This window comes from Lepidothrix coronata, unplaced genomic scaffold (genome assembly GCF_001604755.1).
Source record: "Lepidothrix coronata isolate B3197 unplaced genomic scaffold, Lepidothrix_coronata-1.0 Scaffold189, whole genome shotgun sequence".
NCBI classification, from domain to species: Eukaryota; Metazoa; Chordata; class Aves; order Passeriformes; family Pipridae; genus Lepidothrix; species Lepidothrix coronata.
Window position 1 is genome coordinate 1,555,698 of NW_016690369.1, and position 22,824 is coordinate 1,578,521.

General features: G+C 50.8%; 1 protein-coding gene and 1 long non-coding RNA gene across 6 annotated transcripts in view; one reads left to right on the forward strand and one right to left on the reverse strand.

Moving 5' to 3' along the window:
• The window catches only part of RNFT2 (ring finger protein, transmembrane 2), a 28,732-nt gene extending 13,009 nt beyond the window's left edge, over positions 1-15,723 (forward strand). For all 5 annotated transcript variants that reach the window (XM_017831331.1, XM_017831330.1, XM_017831333.1 and 2 more), the window contains 5 exons: positions 8,454-8,603; positions 12,663-12,728; positions 13,635-13,736; positions 14,974-15,099; positions 15,222-15,723. In XM_017831331.1, coding sequence (XP_017686820.1) covers positions 8,454-8,603; positions 12,663-12,728; positions 13,635-13,736; positions 14,974-15,099; positions 15,222-15,326 — 549 coding nt within the window. In that variant the 3' untranslated portion in view covers positions 15,327-15,723. The remainder of the gene's footprint in view (positions 1-8,453; positions 8,604-12,662; positions 12,729-13,634; positions 13,737-14,973; positions 15,100-15,221) is intronic.
• Positions 15,724-17,348: 1,625 nt separating this feature from the next.
• Positions 17,349-22,824, reverse strand: part of LOC108505391 — a 14,806-nt gene continuing 9,330 nt past the window's right edge. The window contains exons 2-3 of the long non-coding RNA XR_001877488.1: positions 21,597-22,042; positions 17,349-19,442 (exon numbers count right to left, since the gene is read on the reverse strand). This is a non-coding gene — a long non-coding RNA (uncharacterized LOC108505391). The remainder of the gene's footprint in view (positions 19,443-21,596; positions 22,043-22,824) is intronic.

Below are 22,824 nucleotides of genomic sequence, written 5' to 3' on the forward strand. Positions count from 1 at the left end.
CTTTTCATGTGTTTTTACCTGCACAGATCTGTCATGCTGCCTCTTTATCCACTTGGTAGCCTCTGCACTCCAGTGGCAAACACAGAGATGTGTATTATTTGCCTTCAGTGAAGGAACTTTCTGGCAGCTGTTGGGATGAAAGGCACTGTATAGATGCAAGATACCATCATTAATCCCTGAAAAGTCTCAGGCAGGGCACTTAGGAGGATATCTAAACTGGGAATAGTTTTGCTTGGAAATGACAGGGGTGGCAGGGGAGTTGAGCAGTTTGTTCCTGCACAGCAGGGCTATTTGAGATGGTTATTAATTTATTTCTGGCAATTGTCCAACTTTTTTTTTTTTTCTCCTTCTTCTATTATTATTATTATATTTTAGGAGATTAATGTGCTGGGTCAGAGCATAATCCAGCCTGGGGAGGGAGGGAAAAGTGATGTGAATAACCTCCCCAAGATAAATTGCAGCGTTGGAAAAGGTTCACAGCCTTTGCTTGCCTGTCTGAGAGCTCTCCCAAGCACTCATTAATCCTTGTCTGGAGAGAAGAAAGGGAAGGGGTCTTTATTTGCAGCTACAGGGGGAGGCTGGTAAGATCACATCTGTCAGGGGCCTGTAATGACTCAGAGCACAGATGCTTCGTTTTTAATACCTTTTTCTGGAGAGCAACACTTCTCACTTTTTTCAAGCCCCTGTTTTGTCCAAGGGTGTTGCTGATGGGCTCGGTGTCCCCTGACAAGTCAGACTGCTGCTCCCTGCCACCACAGAGCTGGGTTTGTCTCCCCCACTCTGCACTGCCAACCAGGGATGAGACCTCAGGGGACAGACCTCAGCTCCTTCTGAGTTAGAACAGTTCTACTGCAACTTAGGCACGTTAACTTGGACCAAAATATTTGTTATTTGCTGTCTTAGCACTTGCCAGATACAAAGTTATGCTCTGCTTCCCCAGGTGCTCCAACCAGAGCTTCTGCTTTAAGCCCAGATTGGAGTTTGTGAGCTTGTGGGTGGCTGTCACTTAATGGTATCGTGCTGCTGGAGAAATATAAATTAAACTGGAGGAAAGGTAGATTTTTTTCCAAGATATACATATATATAGTGAGAATTTTTGTGCCAATATAACCAGTCAGAACAGCTCCCCTAATGCAGGGCCTGAAGGGGAAGCTGCTGCCCTCTCAGGGGTGGAGTTCAGCCCAGCTGGGAGTGGGACACAGGGATTTCATCCTGAGCTTCCTTGCAGGCCTGGCAGTCAGCAATAACCACAGAGCTTGTCCAGGGGTGGGATTTGAGGAACTTTGATCACTGTGCTCTCAACCTCTGAGCAGGCTCTTCAGATTTTTCCTGGTTTTGGAAGTTCCAAGGCACCTCCAAAGCCAGGCTGGCTTTTTGTGCTGCTCCTTGAGGTTCTGGTGTTCTCTGGGTGCTCTGTGCTCTTCACTGCTGCTTGCAAGGCACTTCCTCTGAATATCCTCCTTTAAGTGTCTTACCTCTCCATGTCCATTGGGATTGGAGCAAGATCAGATTCTTTTCTTTCTGTTCCAGTCTTCCTTTCTCCCCTCAGTCTTCTCTGGAGACTGAACACCACCAATTTGTTGAGTCTTTTCTCAGAGATTTTTAATTCCGGATGTTATTTATTCTCTTCAGGACTGTCTTCATCCCTCCCTGTTTTCCAGAGCATTTCTCCAGCCTGTCAGGATGAGTTTGGATTATAGTCCTTCCTTCTATTGCATTTACAGCCTTTCCCAGTTGAGTGTCAGCTGTGGATTTGATAAACCCACTCTGTTCCATCGAGATCATTGATGAAAACAGTGAACAGCACCGAACTCTGCTGCCCTCAGATGCATTTTGACAGTGAACACATAAAAAATTTGGGCTGGAGCACTCAGTTCTGCCCCCCTAAAGTACCTGGGTCGTGTATTCCTAGCATGGCAACTTTTGGTGTAGGATAACATTTGCATTTACAGCATTTGTGCTTTAAATGAGAGAAAGCAAGCTAAAATTGAAAGGCAGAAAAATAAGGTTGTCTTTGCAATCAGAACACAGAGGGCAAGAAACATGCCCAGGAGTGCTTGAAGTGTGAAGCCTGAGAACTGATATATTATGTATTACATTTAGGGTACAACTAGCCAGAGTTCTCCAAGCTTGAATAACTCAGAATGGAAATATCTCTGCCACAAACTCCTCCAGAGAATGAGGGAAGACTGAAAAACTTGACAAAATAATCCCAGGCCTTGCCAGGCTCCAAACCAGCCTGGAAAACAGAGGTGCCAAGAGAGGCTGTGAGGGGGCAGCCAGGCTGGAAAGCAGGGAAGGAAGGGCTGGTGAATGGGAAAGTCAGGAAAAAGGACAGATCTCACACCTCTGGGCCAGTGGAGTTGGCAGAAGGATCAAACCTGTGGCTGAAGGTGTCCCTTCCTCCCCCACGAGCTGCTGGGCACGTTAAGCCAAGTTCAAGTTTTAATTTCAGCTGGGCTCATCATTTCTTTGGAAGGGGGGGTTGTTTGTTTGGCTCCCACCCTGCTCTCCATTAAAAAAAAAAAAAAAAGAAAGGCAAATAAGATCATTTGGTTCAATATAAAATGAATTAAAGTAAATTAAACTGCAGGAGCCATGTGGCCTTGCAGAGGCTTCCATTGTTGTACACCCATGGATGGCAGCTTTTCATTTGCACTGCTGAGGAATGACAGCTTGAGGGGGGTGGAATTAAAAATAAGGAAATAAATAATAAAAAGGCACACTTGCCAAAGATTTCACTTAGGAAATCCCAGGTGCCTGCAAGTCTCCCATCCCCTCCTCATGCTCCTGTCAGCAATCCGAGCTGGTTATCCTGGAGGATGGAGTGAGACAAAAGAACTGTAAGGAACTGGGATCCCAGGGTTTTTTATATATGTATCCTTATCCCTAGAGGGGAGAAGGACATTTTTCCAATTATCTTAATGGGCTGGTACATAAGAAAGACCCTGAGTTGGAATTTTCCTTCCGTGCTCGGTACAGATGTGCAGCCCAGTTCCAGGGAGCTGCATTTCCAGGAGGCTGGAAATTCAGAAGGAAAACACTTTAACACTGGCTTGTTGCAAACACAGCATGAAATAAATGACTATTGGTTAAATACTTGTCAGATTGACTTGAAGGCTGGATCCAGACACTGCAAATGCCATTAATCCCGTGAATTTGTCTTTATGCTGCTGAAATGCCGTCAGTGGCAAGTGTACAAACACTGCTCCACCCTTGCACTGGGGACCCCTCACTGCAGCTTTGAAAATATTTGCCTCGTGCCTTTTTTTTTTTTTTTCCCAGTTGACTGTTTTATTAGTGCTTTTTATTTTTAAAGTGCCATCTCATCGAGGCTGGTCAGAGAAAACTCGGCCTGTGTGTTGCTGCAGTTCTTTACCCAGTTCTGCACTTGGATTTTAGACCAAATATGATGAAAACAGTGAACAGCACTAAGCTTCAGGTGCATTCCATGTTCCCTGACATTTCCTGGCATGGGTGGTTACAGCTCTGCCAGGTAAATTGGCACATCAAGCTCCCCATGCTCCTTCTGAAGCTGCACCTTTTTTTTGTTGTCCTGAGGAAATAAAGGTCCCTTGGAGCATTTGAGTCTTCTGGATGCTGATCCAAAAATCCACAAGTGTTTAAAAAGCATTGGGAGCTGGCACATAGATGAGTTTTAGGAAGAATACCCAGGTGAAGATGTTCCTTATCTGTGCTCTCTTCTGCTGTGAGATATGCAGGTTAATCCTGGTCTTCCCTAAATTTAACATGGTTAAAGTGGTGTTTCCAGGCAGGATAGCCCATCCTTTAATTACCTTCTGACCTTGGATACTCTCTGGAGGAACTCTGGGACAGAGTCTTGGACAACAGTCTGAGCTTTGATCCTCTGGAGCCACAGAACCAGGTGATGTCCTGCAAAGACTTTTCTCTGCTTCAGCCTGGACAGACGAGGTGTCCCAGCATCACAAGCATGGGATTTATTATTTTCCAAAAGAAAAAGCATAACTAAAGCATCAGAGCCAGGCCCTGAGGAGTGGGGGCTCTTCTGTCCCCCTCCCTGACACGCTTTGCAAGCCACTGCTGCTGAACTTTAAAAGAATCATCACTCCCAGGGGCTTTCCCACTTGAACTTCCCAATTTAAGATGTCCCAAGATGAGACTTTCAGAAGCGAAATTCTCATTTTTTTCCCCCTCTAATCCCACCTGGAAATTCCTCCTCATTAGTCCTGCCTGGATTTTCAGCAGCACGATGTGCCACGATCCTGTTTCCTGCTCCCACTTCCCTGCCCTGGCAGTGTGACCTGCAGTCCCAGCAGAGATCTCTCCTCATCCAAATTGCCACAGCAGGTCCCCAAAGTTTTTTTTTCCCAGCATCTCCCTGTGTCAGAATAAGCCCTAATGCTGCTGGCAACAGAACAAGTGAGACTTGGAGCTTCCCTTGAGTGCTAATCACGACTTACAGTTGCCTCATTGCAACTTCTCTCACTTCTCCTGCATCCCATTTTAATTCCACCGTGTCAGACCTTACCCTGCCTCCCTGTTCCCTCCTGGGGAGGCACAGGCACTTATGCAAAGCCTGGTGTCAAAAGAAACCACAAAATCAAGGCTCACTTGGGCTCTGGGGGAATTAGCATTGCCTCTGCAGCTGCAAATTTTCGCCCCTTTGCTCTGTATATATTGGGATTCAGTTTTTAATTACACTATTCCATGTCATGTCACTGTAAGACTCCTTCCCTCCATCACCAGTGCCCCAAGGATGAAGGTGAGATATTGAAAGGAGCTGTTGTAGCAACTGGAAAGCTCATAGAAAACAAAGACCACTGGAAGAGGAACATTCTACAGGTTCAGGTTTCTGCACTGGAGAATTGAATTCTGTCCTTTACTTCGCCAGACGATTCCTGTGTGATTCTAGAAAAGTCATGTACAGCTGCAGACTGGAGTCAGGGGTTCAGCTTTTAATGGTAATGTGATCTATAAAATGAAGTGCTTTATAAAAAGTCTAATCCCAGGCATCTCAGCTTGGACACCAAACCAGCCTTACCTTGACCCCCATCTTTCTGTGCCTCGAGTTTTCATTTAGGGAACGCAGGGAACAGCTGTCCCTTGGGTCAGCCCTGTGAAAATAAGGGGGTTTGGAGAGTGGTTTTGTAGTGGTGATGTCATAAAGGGACTGAAGAAATGCTAGAAATTTGCTGCTCTGAGAAGGAGGAAGGGATCAGATGCAGGTCTGCCATCAAGTGATGAGGATTTAACAAAATACTAGGAAGCTGAGTGCTTAATGTGCAAAAGGGTTTACCCCTTACAGACCGAAACACTGCATGGACAGAAGGAAAAGTGCAACTGGGTGAAAATCCTGAACTCTCCTCTCTCAAAAGAAGTGCTTCGTTTGAAGCATAAAAATGGCCTTTCTGTGGTGAAGGAGGTGCAGGAAAATGGAGGGTTACACACGAGTCATTGACTCGGTTTGTAACAAAGCTCTGGAAAAAGGGAATCGGAATTTCCCCGTGTGGGAGCTGCTAAAATCAGATCCCCAGCACAGCCCTTCCCCTCATGTGCTAATGAGCTCTTTGATGGTGGCCTGGCAGGGTCAGCAGTGTCCTTCTCACTTCTGGCTCAGGCAAGGGTTTGATGAGAGCAGAGCCCCTTTTCTGGCCCTTGTAGGGGACATAATTGCAGGTAATACCCTACTTAATCTCTGCAGTTCAGGTTGGCTCCTGCACAGTCCAGTCAAGCATTGGCACTGACTCACAGGCTCACCAAAAATAGATTTTGCTGCTCTTAGAGAGCCCTTCAGCTCCATACAGTAGTGCATTCCACAGAAGATGCCCAGATTTACACTGATCTTTACGAAATGTGAACTCACCTAACAGAGACAGGCCTTGCCTTATTTCCAGCTGTTGTTCCAAGCCAGATGCAGGTGAAAAATAGTTGTATTTGTGCTTGATATAATCTTGGTGAGAAAAAAAAAAAAAAAGCTGAAATACTTGAGTTTTTCAGACAAAATAGAGTTGGAGACAAAGATTTATCTTTGAAAACTGTAACCTAGGCTGAGGAGTGGCAGAGAGGTGTGTTGGGTGTCCTTACCAGTGGTGGGTGCTGTGTGCAGCAAGTTACTGCCATCACCAATCTACATTATGCTGCTAAAGTTGTAGGGAACAACCCTTGCTTTGCAAGCTTCTGGCTCAGAAAGGAGACCCCACTTCTGCTGCAGCCCTTTGTAAAGTTACTTTTGATTTTCTGGCACTTTTCCTAGTTTAAAAAAAAGTGGTGCACTAAGGACTGAGGTGCCTGACAAGACTTAAAAAGTTCTGTAAGCACTTTCTAGTTCTCAGTGTTGCTTCCTCCTGGATTCACTCTAAACTTATCAACCTTTAGTGGTCAGGTGGGTGCTGGTAACGGGTTGCATGGAGGGGAGGCATCCTTCAAATCTCAGCTTCTCTCTTGTGGGGGCTGTGAATGAGTTTTTAGCTGCTGAGAAATCCTGGTACCCTGCAGTTCCCACTGAAAACCAGGGATGTGCAATGGATAAAGGAGCTCTGAGAGCTTTGGGAAGGGTGGAGATGTCGTGGTCGGACAATTGAAGTTGCACGTTCATTTTAGAGCCCCGTTCTTCCCCTTCCAACCCCACAGCCTGTCTGTCCCCCGGGGCTGCCCCGCCCCACCTTTCCTTACATCTTGCTGCGGGCTCTGGCGTTTCAGTGCCTCAAAACTTGTGTTGTGAGCAGGATTTCAGCTCTGGCGCCCCAAATTCTGGGCGCAGCAGCTCCATCTGATGCAACGGGAGAGCAAGAAGTGACCTGTCCCATCCCGGCTCCTGGCGAGGCAAGGATCCAGGAGAGATGAGGGGTGGGAGGGACGAGGCAGGGAAAACAAACAGTTTGCTGCCTTTCTCTTGCCGGTGGCTTTCATCAGAGGGGAGGCAGTGACAGCACAGTGACCCTCTGCCCAAAATAAACGATGATTGCATCGAAGCACGAGGCTGCAGAGAGAGAGAGAGAGAGAGAGAGACCTCGGCGCTAATTTAATAAATTGCTGGCGTTCAGGATCGCTGCCGGTAGGTTTTGTGCTCCGTGATGCCACCTGGGATTCAGGGGGAGGAGGGGAGAGGCAAGAAAGCTGCCCGGGTCCGTTAGCAACCGCTGGTGTGACCTCACTCCGCGTCCCGGGGGGGGCATGAGATCATGAGCGTGCCAGAGCTCTCCGAAGGATTCGATTTGTTGGGAGCGGCAGGATGGCCTGCGAGTGATCTCATCGGCAGCCCCCGGGGAAGGGCGCTGGCTGCTGCCGAGCCGCCTGCCAGGGCTTAATCCCCATCCAAACCTCCCCAATTAGCCATTGGCCTGCGGTGACATCACTGATGACACAGCGAGCGCAGCAAAATTCCAGGGGAATTTCCCCCTTCTCCGGCATCTTATCGAATGAAAGGGGTTTTTGACGTGACTGAACCCAACCCTTTCAGCCCGGATTAGGTCAGTGGAGATTAAAGGATCGTTCTGGGCTCGGCTTGCCCTGACCCAGTGCCCTGCCACTGGAGTGGGACAGAACATAAATAAACAGGTCCTCATTAGGACTGGCCCTAAATTAGATCCCCCCCGTTCAGCCAGCTTCCTGCTCGTCGGGAAGAAATAAAAATAGAATTATTAAAATGTAGCTAAAATATGTATTTTATATATAAAATATATGTTTTATATATAATATTTTATATATAATACTAAAATAGAAGTGATGTGGTAAGAAAAAAAAGGCACCTCGTGGTTGCAGCGAGCCAGGAGGGAATGTGTGTCACCCTCCAGGTGCCCTTCAAGGAGGGAAAGCTTTCTGTGCCCAATAAACACCGGGATGGCAGGGACAGCTTTGCTGAAGGTTTTTACACAGGATGTTGCCCATTCTTTGAGACTCTTTTGAGAGAGAAGTGTTTGAACCATCGTGCTTCCCCCCTCCCCCACTTCTTCCTTAAGGTCCTCAGGAAGTATTTTGAATTTCAATGCCCTGAGGGTTTGTTTTTCAGCACCAGTCTTTTTATCTTTGCTCTCTACAAGAGCCAACAGGCACCTGAGTGGAAGGGCAGGGATAAGGATGCTGGCAAAGGGATAATAAGTTTGAACTGGAAAGTTGTCAGGAAGTTCTGATGTCACTTTATATTTAATCCCTGTACCTTCAGAAAGGTATCAAATCAAAGAGGCTTTCCTTTTCTCATAATTAACAGCATCCACCATTTACATCCTATTAATCCTGTAAGTCTTAACTCTGCTGCAGCATTAAGATGTGTGTCCATAACCTGCTCTAGAATGTAAAATTCCAGAATGTAGAACAGCTGGGTGAGGGGCAGAGCAGGAGGAGCACCGTGAAAGAAGGAAGTGAAAACTATCCCTTCAGAGTTCAAAAGCAGGTCCCTGCCCCGTTTAACAGAGTGAACACCGCTCTTCTTTTGGCCTCCTGACACTTCCCATCTCCCTTGTGTGGTTTCCCAGGGCAAGTTCTACCTGCTCATCGAGGAGCTGAGCCAGCTGTTCCGCTGCCTCGTGCCCATCCAGCTGTGGTACAAATACATCATGGGAGACGATCCCTCCGGCAGCTACTTCCTGGGGGGAGTCCTCATCATCATGTACAGCCTCTGCAAGGTGAGCACCACCCCTGCAGTGACCTGCAGCACAGCTGAGGGGAACAAATCCCCCTCCTGTCCCTGCCCAGGAAGGGACCTGCAGCTGCCAGAGGCATTTTGCATCCCCGGCCCCTGGGCATGGCTGAGCTGGGGAAGGTCTGTGGCTGCTCAGGAGTGTTGCATCAGACTCATGAAGTCATTGCTGCTCTCTAATCCCTTCCTGCAAAGGCTGGAGGAGAAGGGGAGAGCCTTGGGGGGAGCAGTGCTGGCGTGTTCAGCTGTCTGCAGCCTTCCAGATGCAGCACTGAAAAGGCAGGTTGCAGTTTAATGTTTCTCTCTGAGCTTTCCTCTGCCTTTCCAGGCAGGGTGGGTGCTCTGTCACTCACAGCAGGCAGGGAGAGGGGTATCCAAGTCCTGCCTGCATAGAACAGGCAGTTCTGCCCTGTTCTATGTCCTGGTCTGGCTGCTGCAAGTCCAGGATCCCAGTGATGGACAAGGGTAATTAATGTGTCCTGAGAAATAAGAATGTTAAGAGCACAAAGTCTGTCTGTTCAATTGTAAGTGTAACTTTATAAATAAGAGTCCCAAGTCTGAGGTCTAGAAATAGCTGTATTTCTAATTGTGTGTGTTAAACCCTGCCCAAACAGGGGTATCCCTGTGTTGTCCATCCCTCTGAGAAAGGCCAGGTGAGTCAGGCTGGCTCCATCCCTGTGCCTCTGACTTTGCAGGAGCAGACGGAAGAACAGGGAAGAGGGAACACATCCCAGCTGAAGACAGAGGGGCTCAGAGGGGCCCAGCAATTCTAAATCCCACTGCAGCCCTTATTGCTGCAGTTGCAGCTCTATGTTATGTAGGAACAGGGCCTGTTCAACCCCTCCTGTCAGGGAATTGTCAGTTCTTGTGAGCAGGAGAGGCAGAGGAGGTCGTGGGAAGTGATTTGGCCACAGCAGGTCTGAGATCAAGCCAAACCAGAGCAAACAGTGCCAGAACAGAAGCACATGAGACTAGTGCAGCTCCTGCACACCCACCAGTTCCCTCAGCTCTGTGCTCCCTGCTCTTTGCTCTGGGAGAGGATTGTTGCCCCTTTCAGAGATGCCACTGCCTGGATCCCCTGTAGGCAGCAGGATCCAGCCCCTTCCTGCCCTCCTGGCCCGGGAGCTCAGGTGTTCAGGTCACAGGTACAGGAACAGATTTCAAGAGATCTTTCCTGTGTCCCTTCTTGCAAAAGTGACTCAACACCTGGAAGAGGGATGGATGCTTACCTGCAGTTCCACCTGCCATTCCTTCCACCTGGAGAAGTCCTCCCAGCAGCAAGAAGCAGTGGGAGCTTCTGCTCCTTGGAGGAAGGGGAGCCAGCCCCAAAACCCAGGCTCAGACATGGGCTGAGCTTAAATAGAGCTGCTGGGCCCCTGGGCAAGGGACTGTGGGTGCAGAGCCCAGGGCAGTCTCCTCAGGGCCATGAGGGGCTGTTAATGCCCCCAGGGCCCACTGGTGTGAGCAGTTCTTCTGGGGTTCACTTGATGTTTCTGTGCTATGAAGCTTTCACAGGTAGTGTGGGATGACCTGGGGTGGAAAAGCCACCTCATTTTGGCCAGTTGTGCTGGTCTGTTCTTCAGAAGCTCCCTGAGGGCAGGACAGCTGCTTTCCAGCCTTGCCTATAACTTGGGCCCAGGACTGTGGGGCACACCTGGGAAGGTGCCTTGGCTGCAGCCCATTCCTGGGACGTGCACATTCCTTCATTCCTTCCTTGAATTCATCCAGCTCACCGGGGGGATAACGGAGGGATGGGCCAGGGGAAGGGTGCTAAACCCAGGGACGTGTCCCAGGTCATTGTGTGGCAGCTCCTGAGCATGTCCAGGTCAGGGTCAGCCCCCTGCACACAGAGACTCTGCTTGGAAGTGAAGGAAAAGCAGGATCACACTCCTCCAATGCAGAGCCAGGAGTGCCAGGTGTGTGCATCCCATTCACAGCCACAGGAGCTGCAGGTCTCATTCCTTGCTTGAGACACTCCCCAGGGGAACCCACATTAGCAAAGCCACAAACCACATTAGAAAAAACCACAGAAGCCAATTTGGCACCGAGAGCTCCTGGCGAAAATCCAGGGCTCAGCTGGGGCTGCAGCCCCTTCCCCTGCACAGGGGCAGGATCAGGGGCACTCCCAGAGGGCTGTGTGTCCTGCAGCTCCTGGGAGCTCTCTCGGGGCTGTGTAGACACAAAGCCTCTGATTTTGGTGAAGAAATCCCAGATGTTCACCAGTAAGAGCATCCAGGGGTTGTTTTGTCCCCATCCTGAACAGAAGCACTCACTGTCTGTAACCCGGGTGTTAAAATGATGGAAGGCAAGATGAGAGGGGACTGGGGCAACACACTTCAGTGCATGGGTGAGAAATGGGTGTGAGACCACTCAAACAGCAGCTCTTGGGGTGCAGGGGGAAAAAATGAAGGGGGAAAGTGGACTGGGAGAAGAGGAGACACATCAGAGCTGGAGCAGAGGCATTGGAAGCCACACTGTAAGCAAAGCAAGCAGAAAAAGTCTGTGAAATGGGCTGTGGAAAAAAGCTGATCCTCGTTAGGAGATGCAAAGTCTGCAGCAGTGGCAGCCTCCAGTGGTAGTTGCTGACTGGAAGCATTACTGGAAGGACCCTGGGAGCCTTTTACATGCTGACTGGAAGCATTATTGGTGCCTTCATTTGATTCCACAGCTATTGCAGGATGATCTCACTGGCATTCCCTGCAGTGAGCCCACTTAATCCTGCTAACCAGGGGAAAACCAGAGAGAGCCAACTCCAGGCACTGTGGTGCCTCTGCAGTGCTGGTCCAGCCCACCTTCCCCTGCCCTCCAGGTGGGACCAGCAGGTCCTGGCAGGCCATCAGGGCTCTTCCCTGCACAGCTACTCCTCCATATCCTGCCTGCTTCCGTGGCTTTTCCCCTGTGAGCTCTGCCAGCGGGTAGGGAAGTTAAGACTGACACCCTGCATTAGGTTTTCAAGCTGTTCTCCCTTATTTTAATAGCCCTCACTCCAAGGCTGCTCAGTGTCTCCTGTCTTGCCCAGCCCCTTGATACCTGCAGGCAGTTTTATCAGCTCTTCCCCCCAGTTTCATGCTGCTCAGCCAGGCTGGAAATGGTTGTGTCCTTTAGTCTCTTCTCAGGACTCATTTGTGCCCTGCCCAGAGCTGCTGTCAGGGTGTGAGGAGGAGCCCAGAACTCCGAGCACACGCAGTCACACCCTGAGCTGGGCAGCAGAGGGAGGGGCAGGACAGGACCCCGTGGTGCCCCCCTGCTTTTGGCCACCTTTGGGTGTCTGCACAGCACCCAAGTGCTGCAGCCTCTGTCCCTGCCTGGCACAGGAAGCTTCTTCTTTGGGGGAACGAGGGAAGCTCAGCCCCAGTCCTGCTCCTGCTCTGTTCTTCTCTGCACTGGGCTCAATTCCTCTCTGCAGCAGGACCCCTCCCCTCCTTTCCCTTTCCATTCTCTTTCCCTTCCCTCCCCTTCCTTTCTCCTTTCCCTTCCCTTCCCTTCCCAAACCTTCCCTTCCCAAACCTTCTCAAACCTTCCATCCTCTTCCCTCCCCTCCCCTTCCCCTTCCTCCTTTCCCTTCATTCCCTTTCTCCTTTCCTTCCCTTTCCTTCCCTTTCTCCTTCCTTTCCCTTTCTCCTTCCTTTCCCTTTCTCCTTCCTCTTCCCTCCTCTCCCTCTCCCTCTCCTTCTCCTTCTCCCTTCCCTCTCCTTTCTCCTCCCCTTCCCTTCCCTCTCATCTCATCCCAGGGTGGGAATGGGTCCATTTTATCCCTTCCAGACAATTGTCCCCTCCAACCTCTGCCCCTCTCCTTGTCCTCTGCAACCCCTCTTCTGCAGTCTGTGTTACCAGAGGTTTTTTGGCTGCTCTTCCCCACTGCCAGTTCACATTTATTACACATTTCATGATCACCATGAAATCGGTTTTTTGGCACCATTGTGACTTTTTTTCCCCCCTCTGAGTATCCTTTTGGAGACACCATTTCCTGAGGTTCTGGACTGTAAACACACACACACAAACAGAGTTTGTGAAAATTACCTGAAATGGGACATTTTTATTGCAGTCCTTTGACATCTGTGGCCGTGTGGGAAGTGTCAGGAAGGCACTGAAGGTCCTCTGCACCCCCCAGGTAAGGAATGAGACATCAAAGAGCCATTTCAGAGGTGAAGCCTTGTTCCTGTGGGATGATGGAGCTGAGAATTGCTCACAGAATACAACCTCGTGCTCTGCCATGGCTGGACAAGCTGTTCCCTCCTGTCAGGGATGTTGGGAACCTTTCCTGACCCCTGCCCTGTCCCAGCTCTGGGAGAGGCTCTTCCTGCTTTGTCTGACTGGGAGCTCTGTGTAATATGGATTAATCCACTGAGGCCAAACCTGCAAGGACCTGACAAAACCTTGCAGTGCAAAGTGTGAGAAGGGCTTTAACCAGAACCCTGTCGTGCCTTTTGTGCAGTGACACTCCCAGAGATCAGGAATTACCCCAGGCACTGGTGTTTGGATCTGCTGCACTGACATGCTGGGACTTGTATTTTAAGAAGGGCCACACCACCACTGCAGTTTGTTAGAGCTCACCTGGCCTGTTCTGTGGGCTTGGGCTGCTCATTTTTTCCTCAGCATGTTTCTATTTCCCCCAGTCCTGTTAAAATGTGGGAGAAACATTTACCCTCCATATATCTAAAAAGAAAAGTGGGCAGCCCCCAGATGCTGCTGCTGCTTTTCTCTCTCCTATGGTCTACCTTGCCAATAATAATCCCTCCCACTATCCAAACACCTCTGCAGGTGGTGCTGAGCTCATTAAGTGTCATTATCGTTGCTGCACAAGTGCAGGCACCAAAGGGTGGGATCAGGGGCCAACCCAGCAGAGAGCACAGAGCTGCACAATCCCTGTGCTGCTGCCCACACCTCCCTTCCCCACCAGGGACACAACCCCAGTGTCCTTCCCGGGCCGTGTGGGCTAGGAACAGCCCTGTTTTCACACTCCCTGAGCCTCCAAACCCTCGGTCATTGGGATTTCCCCCCCCCCTGTCCCCCGCAGACCTACGGGGTCCGTGCCACCAGCCAGCAGTGCAGCGAGGCAGGAGACATCTGTGCCATCTGCCAGGCAGAGTTCAGGGAGCCTCTGATCCTCCTGTGCCAGGTAAGAGCCCAGGCTTTCCTGCTGGCATTCCTTTGGGTGTCCTGCAGCTGGGGAGAGAGGCACAGTCGGCCTGGGGGTCTCTGAAACCATTTGCTGGGGCTTGGGCTGGGTCCTGGTGGGTGTTTATTGCCCTGGCCTGGGTCACCGGTGGTTCTTGGCAGCTGAGCCACCCTTTGGGGGCTGACCAGCACTTTTTTGGGGGGAAATAGCCTTGTAGGGCAGGGATGGCAGTTGAGGAATGCTGCAGTCCTGGCCTGGGCTGGGAGAAGCCCTTGGAACACACCACACTGCTTTGGGGCTGTTAATGGACCAGAGGAGCCCGTGGCAAGGCTGGAGGTGCTGCCCTAAGGTTTTCTCTTCAGGCTTTGCCTGCTGGGGTTGGAATTGTGAGTCCTGGAGGGGCCCTGGCTGCTGTGGGGGTGTGAGCAGGAAAACCCCAGGCACAGGGAAGGGAGCTGGTGGGATATGAGCTCTCTGTGGTATCAAAATAAAGCTCAGGAGCCTGTTTTTGGAGAGCTTCATGGAGAGCTTTTGGAGAGCTTTTATCCCATTAGACAACAGGGTTATCAGATTAAAGCAAGTGGGTCTCCTGTGCATCAAAGGTGCCTCTCAGCATTGTGGTGAACATCTGTGCAGATGTTCCTGAGCTGGGAGCCCCAGAGGAGCTGCCTTTGTGTCAGAGCTGAGCTTTGGGGAGTGACATTTCTGCTGACTCCACATGAGCTGAGCTCTCAGCTTCTCCTCATACTCCCTCCCTGCCCTATTCCTGCTCTTCCAGTGTGGGACTGGGTGGTGTGAGCTGGAGATCCACCCCTCCTGATCCTGGTGCCCAAGGCAGGATGGAGGGAGAACCCAGGGAGGGGCCAGTGCAGAAATGAGGGGAGAGAAGGGGTGAAAACTGGCATTTATGGAAAGGAGACACTGGGCATTGGGAGCAGAATAAAGCAAATGCAAGGAGTGTGGGGGGGTAAAAAGTGGGTAAAAGTGAAGCCTTAAATAACTCAGGATGGAAACACGGCAGAGAAAACCTCTCCCTACTCCTTTAGGCCTTTTTAATGTTTCTCTCTAGTGCCACATTAAGAAATAATAAATCACTGGCTTTGGCAAACACGCCGATGTGCTGGTAATGCTGGCATTTATTTTTCCATGCGAGTGTCGCTGTTGTGGATCCCTCCCTGCTCCCGGGGGGGACAGGGAGGGCCCTGCTGCCTGGTGACACTGCCCCTTGTCCCCACAGCACGTGTTCTGCGAGGAGTGCCTGTGCCTGTGGTTCGACAGGGAGAAGACGTGTCCCCTGTGCCGCTCGGTCACCGTGGAGACCCTGCGCTGCTGGAAGGATGGCACCACCTCTGCCCACTTCCAGGTCTACTGACACAGGGCACCTCATGCAGGGGAGAGGAAAAACCTGGAAAATCACCCCGTGCCCCCCCATTTAGCTGCCCTGTGTGTTTGTTGTCAATCTTCCTCCCAGCTCTGTCCCTCCAGGAGCCAACGGAACAGTCGGGACCGGCCGGGAACTCCGTCCTCAAAGGCAAGGAGATGTGGTTTGTGCCTTGGCTGAGCTACAGCCGAGGATTTTCCTGGAGCTGACGTGGTTATGAACTGCCTGGGATGTTTCCTGCTTCCCTGTCCTTTTAGTGTGGACAAATCCCACGTGGACAAGGCAAGGGAAGGGTGGATTTCATGGCTATGACCTGATGTGCTGCAGCAAAGCTGTGCCTGGCTCGGGCCTCTGCTGAGGTGTCTCACGTTATATGGCCCCAGATTCCCTGGATCCATAGCTTTATAGGATGACACAGTGGCTGTTACAGAACCTCTGGGAACTCTTCCCAAGCAGGGCTTCAGAACCTCATGTCCAAAAGGTCATGTGGGGCTGGAGAGATGGCATTTCCCAGCAGCCACATGTGTGCAGTTGGTGCCACCGATGGCACAACTGTGGCTGCAAGTGTAATAAAATCATTAAAAAGTCGGGAAAGACCAGGCAAGTGAAGCTGGGAATTACATTTATTTTTCTTGGGAATGTTTTCCCTTTTTAATATTCGTGGTGAGGCTTTGTGATTTCCCAGTATATGAGGAGAACAGCAGGAGGCAGAGGGAGATTGAAGTGACAGAATCACGGGAGTCGAGTTGGATTTGTCTGGGTGAAAAATCCAGCTCCAAACCAAGAGCATCCCACAAACTGAGGGGTCTCTGCACCTGCTCCTGGGTGCAGCCACTCCAGGCCAGCCCCACTCGCATCCAGGACCTGCCTGGGTCCCAGACCAGGAGAACTGGAGCTCCTGGAGGGATCCCTGCGTTGGCAGGGAATGAACCCCTTCCTGTGGCTGAGGTGCTGCAGCAACAGGGAGCTGCTGTTTGTTCTGGAGCTTTCCCTGGCCCCAGAGCACCTCTGCTCCTGCTGCACAGCCAGGAAGTGCCTCCCTAGGAACTGTGGTGTTTTCCCAGCTCATTGCCATGGGAATGGCCTGAGGTGACAGTCCCAGCTGAGGTGACAGTCCCAGCTGAGTGACAGTCACCCCTGAGCCCATCCCCTGGGGGAGATGAGCTGGGTCTGCCCTCACTGGAATCCCCAGGGGGAGAATTCCAGCCAACAAGAGCTGGGGGCAAAAGGATTAAACTCCACATTTCTTTGGGATGTGGCTGGAGGAGGGATGGCAGTGGGAGGCAGAGCCTGAGCAGGGAAGAGTCCAAATCTGGCTTGAGAGCTGTAGGGAAGCAGAGAAGGGAAAGCTTTGCTTTCCAAGACAAAGTGATTTGATTCCCGTTACAAGGATCCTGTGAAAGCAGGGAATTAGCCCAAGGAATCTGGTTGCTCTCTGCAATGGGAATGGCCCCTCTGGGATGGGGGAAGGCAGGAAGCAAGGCTGGCAGTGGGCACAGGAATGGGTGATAGCCTGGTGTATCCACTGGGAAGAGGGCAAAGGAGGGATTCCGTGGGCAGGCAGCTCCTGAAAGGAGTGCCAGTTTCCAGGGAACCAAAGGGTTGGTGCTTCTGCTTTCCAGGTGTTTGAAAAGCCACTTCTGTTTCTTTTTTTATCCTAAATGCTCCTGGAAAATGCGTTTGGGCAAGTGTAGGAGAAGGTCAGTGGGAGCCCAGCACTGCAGAAAGGGTGGGATAAACTGCTCCAGAATTAGTCAGTGATTAGGCAGGAAATCAAAGGGAAAGTCTGGGAATATTGTTTGAATTCTTAAAAGTCTTTTTGAGAGGGGAAGACAATTCTACCCTCTCCTAGAACACGACACCAGAAAACATCCAGGGGGAAACTTCAGCTCCAGTGATGGGAATCCTGATTTCCACAGGAAAACAGGGAGGGCTGTGGGAGGAAATCACTCAGAGAGAGGAAATAAAAACCCGGAGCCTTTTTTTTTTGCCATTGAACAGTTATTTTTCTCTCTTTTTTTTTTTAATAAAGTCCTTATAAATATGTACAAAGAGTCTCAGCATACGAAATTCCTTTTACAAAAGAGAGAAGCAGCCCCTTCCAAGCAGGACCAGGAGCCTCCAGGGGCTCTGCTCCTGCCTTGGGGAGGTGGAAACCTGCACAGTGACTCTGCTGGAGTTACACCCCCCTGCCTGTCATCCCTGTCATTCCCTTAGCAATGGACCTGGGAGAGAGACTGGGAAGTTCTGCAGTGTCCTAGGGATCGATGATGGGAAGGGTTTTGTGGTGAGCTGGTGTTTGAATTGACTGGAAAGGTGATGCTGGAAATACCCATGGAATTAAACCCCCCCTGAGCTGGGTTTGCTCTGCTGAGGAGCCACTTGGAAGTGATGGTGTAACTAATCCAGGGTGTAACTAATCCAGGGTGTAACTAATCAAGGGTGTAACCAATAATGGGTGTCATTAATAAAGGCCATTTAACACCCAGAAGCTTTCAGTGAATATTTATCAAGCTCCAAAGTCACTTTGTGTAAATATTAAACCCCTCAGGGAACTCGAGCCCTCGGGTTTTCCTGCCCAGTGAGGTTGGATCAGTCACATCAGAATTCCCTCCTGTGTTCAAATAAATATTGTCAGGGAAAAAAAAAGATCCACTTGTTTTGTAGTGGTTTGTAGTTTAATTTTTTTTCCTGGAGGTGGGCACTGGCCATCCTGGAACAGCAGCTTTTCCCACTCCTGGGGAGGGCAGAGCTGTGCTTGGAAGTGCTGGGATGTGAGAGATCCTTGTGCTGCAGGTGGAGTGTGATCCAAGGCACTGGGATTGTCCTGTGCTGGGAACAGGGCTCTGTCTGGGAACAAAGGTGGCCTTTGGAATGTGAGGGGTCGCTGGGAGAGGGCAAGAAGCCCAAGGCAGGAGCAGCACATGAGGATCACTCCCCTCCACTTCATGAGGAAGCCCAATTCCCATGGCATTCACACTGCCCCATCTCCTGGATTTTGAGCTGGGGTGGGATGGGCAAGTCCAGCTCACCCCCAGCCCAGGGGGACACGGAAATGGGGCTGAGTCCGAGGCCTGGACTGCAAATCCCATTTGCTGGGAGAGAAGTGGCTCCAAGGAATGTTGTGCAGATGCTGTTCACCTGCTGGGGGGTGGGAAACAGCCAAAAGTTTGGACCTGGGCAGAAAATGTGTGTCCAGGATTTAATGTGGAGCCACAGGTAGTTTGTTATTCACAGTCGGGCTCCTGTCGACATCCTGGACAGATGTTTTAAAACCATTCCTAGGAAAACTCAATATTAAGTTTGTGTCCTCACTGTGGGCCATTTTGCACGTGGCAGTGCAGTTTTCCAGCAGGGAATTGCCTCATTCCAGGCTCTGTGGACACAGAGACTGCAGCAGTTTAACCAGTTCTGCCTGCACTGGGGTTGATCAGCAGGAACAGTCTCTGCCTCTGCCGGGGGTTTAAGACCCCTGTAATTTTACTGTGATACAGAAACGTGACTTTAGTGTGACACAGAGACAGAACAAACTCACAGCTCGGATGGAATTGATTCAAGAAGTGTTGGTGATTGCAGGGAATTCTTCAGTGTCGGGCTGGGCTGGATGAGGGCGATCCCTGCCCGGTGCTCTGCGGCAGCAGTGGGATGGGTTTGTGCTCCCTCATCACTCACAGCTCCCCGATTTGGGTGATTTGCTGCGTGTTTGTGTTGGTGACGCCTCTCCTGGGCACACAGAGGTGTCTGACGGGAGGCCTGGTCCCATTCCTGATGTTTTTACCACTGAAAATAATTCTGGGAGAAGAGGGCGGGCTGTGGAATGGATGTTAAACCCCGGGCTGGGTGTCAGCGGGGCAGCCCGGGACTGACCCGGCCAAATCTGAGCAGCACGACAGGAGGTGACCAGCAGCCCACGCTGGGCTGCTTTTCCCCCTTGGAATACAGAATTCCAGCCTGTGCTGGGAGCTGCCTTGGCCGGGAGCTGCTTTAAAAATTCATCCAGGCTTTCCCCGCAGCCGCGCGGGCGGCGGGAGCGCAGACAATGATCTCAGCCCGCTCCGCTCCCGCTGAAACCCGAGCCGGAGCCTTTTGTTTTCCCTTTGGAAAGCGCTCCCTGGTCTTCCCAGCTGATCGAAACCCGGGGCTGTGAGAAAACAAACGGGGGGGAGAGAGGAACTGTGCTGGTTTCCTGCCCACGAGGAGGGTACAGACGCTGCCCGGCTGCGCCTGGGCAGGGAATTCACGGGGAATTCACAGGGAATTCGCAGGGAGTTCACAGCATGCTTCCCTTGCCAGTACAAACATCACCCAGGGGGAGAGCAGATCTTCTAAAAACGATAAAAACACCCCTCGTCAAAAAACGGCGGCAATTCAACAATAGCAATTACACCAGAAAATGTAAGGCTTTAACAAATCCGTGCCCTCTAGTAAGGAATTCCAGTTCTGTACAGGGAATTCTGGCTATAAAACTCCAAAATTAACCCTCAGTTCATGCTAAACATCCAGTTTGGAACTACAAAAGTGAAGCAAATCAGGATTTGGGGCACTGGAGCTGCTCTGGATTCCACCTGGGAAGCACCCCAGGTTTGGCTGTTCCACGGCAGCACCACGGGGCTTTAACTTTTTTGCTGAGTGTTTGGAAGCAGCCAGGAGACCAATCCCCTGGGAGTTCTGAGGTTTGGGAATCTGACAGAGGGTTGGGACAGAGGGAGAACAGCCAAGCTCTGCCCTGAGGCTCATCCCTGATTTCAGGGGCTCTCCCGAGGCGGGGCCTCGATGGCAAGGACAGAACTTCCTCCCCTTTTCCATGGCTGAGCTGTTCCAGGGGAATTGCCTCTGTGGGAAGGACACAGGAGCAGCCTGGAGGCTGCAGGGGCAGGAGAACCAGGGGCACTGCCCAGGGAAAATGGGATAATGCATATTCCAGGGAGGAGTTAGTTACATTCAGAGCTGATAGAGGTGAGGAACCTGTGCTGTCCCAGGAATGCCTGGGGACACCCCACGGGCTGGGGAAGGAGGACAGACCTGCAGGTGCCACATCCAGCCTTCCCCCAGCAGTGATTCCTGCTCTGATGGCACTGTGTGATTCCACACACACACCATTCCACCTGTGAGTGACTTGCAGAAATTCCTGGTTTTAAGACACTGCCCAGTCCGGCACTGGCAGCACTGCTGGAATCACTGCTGGAATCACTGCTGGAATCACTGCTGGAATCACTGCTGGAATCACCTGAGGCTCCTCCTCTTGCCAGAAGAATTTGTACCTATTTCAGCAGGAGACTGAGCTGGGAAGGGGTTCAGGATGCCGAGGATTACTGAGCATCAGGCCAAAAAGGACAGGAAAAGGTTTCCCGGGGTCCTGAGACCACCCAAAGGCTACGGACAGACAACCAGGGAGCTCCAGATCCCTCCCAGCACCCAGAGCTCCTCACTGGGAACCACCTGCCCTGCCAGCACAGCCCTGGGGCTGTCTGGGGATCAATGACACCCAGGAACTGGCTGATCAATATATGGATTGATCAGTATTGGGCTCAAATTCGGCAGGGAATCTTTGATAAGGGGAGAATTCGGCTTTCAGGTTCCTTGGAAACCTTTCTCCTGCAGCAGTGAAAATGCTGGATGAACACTCAGCTTCTTCCTGGGCTGGGAGAGGGGTGGGAAGTGTTTTTAAAGGACAAGGAGCCAAACTTCCTTTGGAAATCAGGTTCTAACATTCTTTGAAAATGCCCCCCCCCCCCGCCATGGGAGGGTGAATTTTCTGGTGGAAATATCAGAAGCTTGGAAAAAATGTTCCTAAAAAACCTGTGCCCAGTCATTCCTGTGAGTAGGATCTGGTGATAAGGGACCCAAAATCTGACAGGTAGTTTTGACTGCAGTGGAAAAAGTGCTCAGTACCAGACTGAAAAAAAGCCCTTTGATTTCTAAGGCCAAGTTCTCCTGCTATCCCCTGCTCTAGTGATTAGAGTTCTCTCCCCTGGGTCACAGGATTTGGGACTGCTTAAACCACCATCCAGGAGAATTCCCAGCTCTGGAGCTGCCAGGAAGTGCTGCACCAGCAGACCTTGATGTGGAAAGAGCTGGTGTGTCCTTTCCACCTCAGTGAATGCTGCAAACTGTCAGAAGGAAAAAAACAACTGCTCCAAAGAAAAAAAGAAAAAGAGTTTTATAAAGTTCTGGGGGTAGATTATCTGGTTTAAGTTTCTGCAGAGATTGAAAGAAAGAAAAAAAAATAGCACCTTCTCAACAAGTCTTATTATCTCTCTTTTTTTTTTTTTTTGCTATCTTGTGTATAAATATCAATAACCAAAATAGATCTTTCCTCGTCCCACGCTTCTGAACATCCTCTTGAAGGGGGGGGGGGAACCGTAGCACCACAGAGAGAGAGGCAGTTTAGCCCCGGCCAAATATTTAAAACGTAGCACCAGAGAAACTAAAGTCAGAGGAAAAAAAAAAAAAAAACAAACGAAAAAAGCCGATCCCACCTGGTGCCGGAGCGTCAATATTTACACACGGCGCCCGCCGCCAGCCCGGCATTCCAAGGGGTCGTTAGCTCGGCACGGACGGTGTTCCAGGGGGAGATCCCCCAGCCCGGGATCGCACCGCCGGCACCACAGGGAATGTCGCTTACGTTCTCATCACGAGGCATGCACGGGCAACTCTGCTTACAGGAGGGTTTACATTCTTCTATATATAAGCTTTTTTTTTTTGTGTGTGTGTGTGTGTGTGTCTCTGGTTTTGCTGCTGGGCCCTTGAAACAGCTCCTTTCCGTGCAAAATCCTTCTTTTCACGTCGCCCAAAGCACTTCCAGCATCTCCCCAACTTCTTTCTTTATCTCTCCACCCCTTTCACAGCTGCTGCTCGGGCTCTGGATTTTCCCTGGAGGAAAAGGGGAAACAATTTTCTCCAAGGGCACAGGGTTTGCTCCAGCCTAAGAAAGCAAAAAAGAACTGGGTGTTAATTATGTCGATGCACTGGGTACAATAAAAGCTTCTTTTTAATTTATGCTTGAAGCCTCCCCTAAAGTTGCAGACAGGAGTTTATAGGGAAGGTTTGTGGCTCAGCACTCTCAGCCCTGTGCAGGGTTTCTGGTGAGCTCTCACTTCACCAGGCTCCTTCTTCTGGGTGCTCCATCCTCACTTCCATCCCGTTAACACAGATGTTAACTCCTTGGGAAGCCATTCGTTTTGTCACAGGTAGGAAAGGGGGTGCTTGGGAGTATCACAGGAGACTGGGAGAACTCACTCATTCCTGGATCTGCCACTGATTAGATTTGTGGCCTGGGGCAAACCACTGCTTCAGTTCTGCTGCAAAATGAGGGCACTAATAACTTATTTGCCTCATAGGTGGGCTGGGAGCCTTAATTAATAAAGTGCTCAGAGAAAAGCACCCATCTAAGTGCAAATTAGCAGGAGAGCAGCCCAAGGGGCATCTGCTCTGAAATCCCCATTTCCCAGCGTTTATCCCTGGCTGGGGAAGGTCCCATCGTTCACAGACTGTGACAATGAGCGATCTGAGAGAAACCTCCCCGGGATGAGGTGACTTCACCCGGCTGGGAGGGAGGAGGGGCAGGCAGTGCCCGTGCAACCGCAGCAGCTCTGGAGTCACATCTCCAGAACTACTGAAGTATCCTGGGAGTGTTTCTGTGGGGCTGCTTGGCTTTTTTGGCAGAAGGTGAAGGAAGGGAAGGGAAGGTTTGGGGAGGGGAAGGTT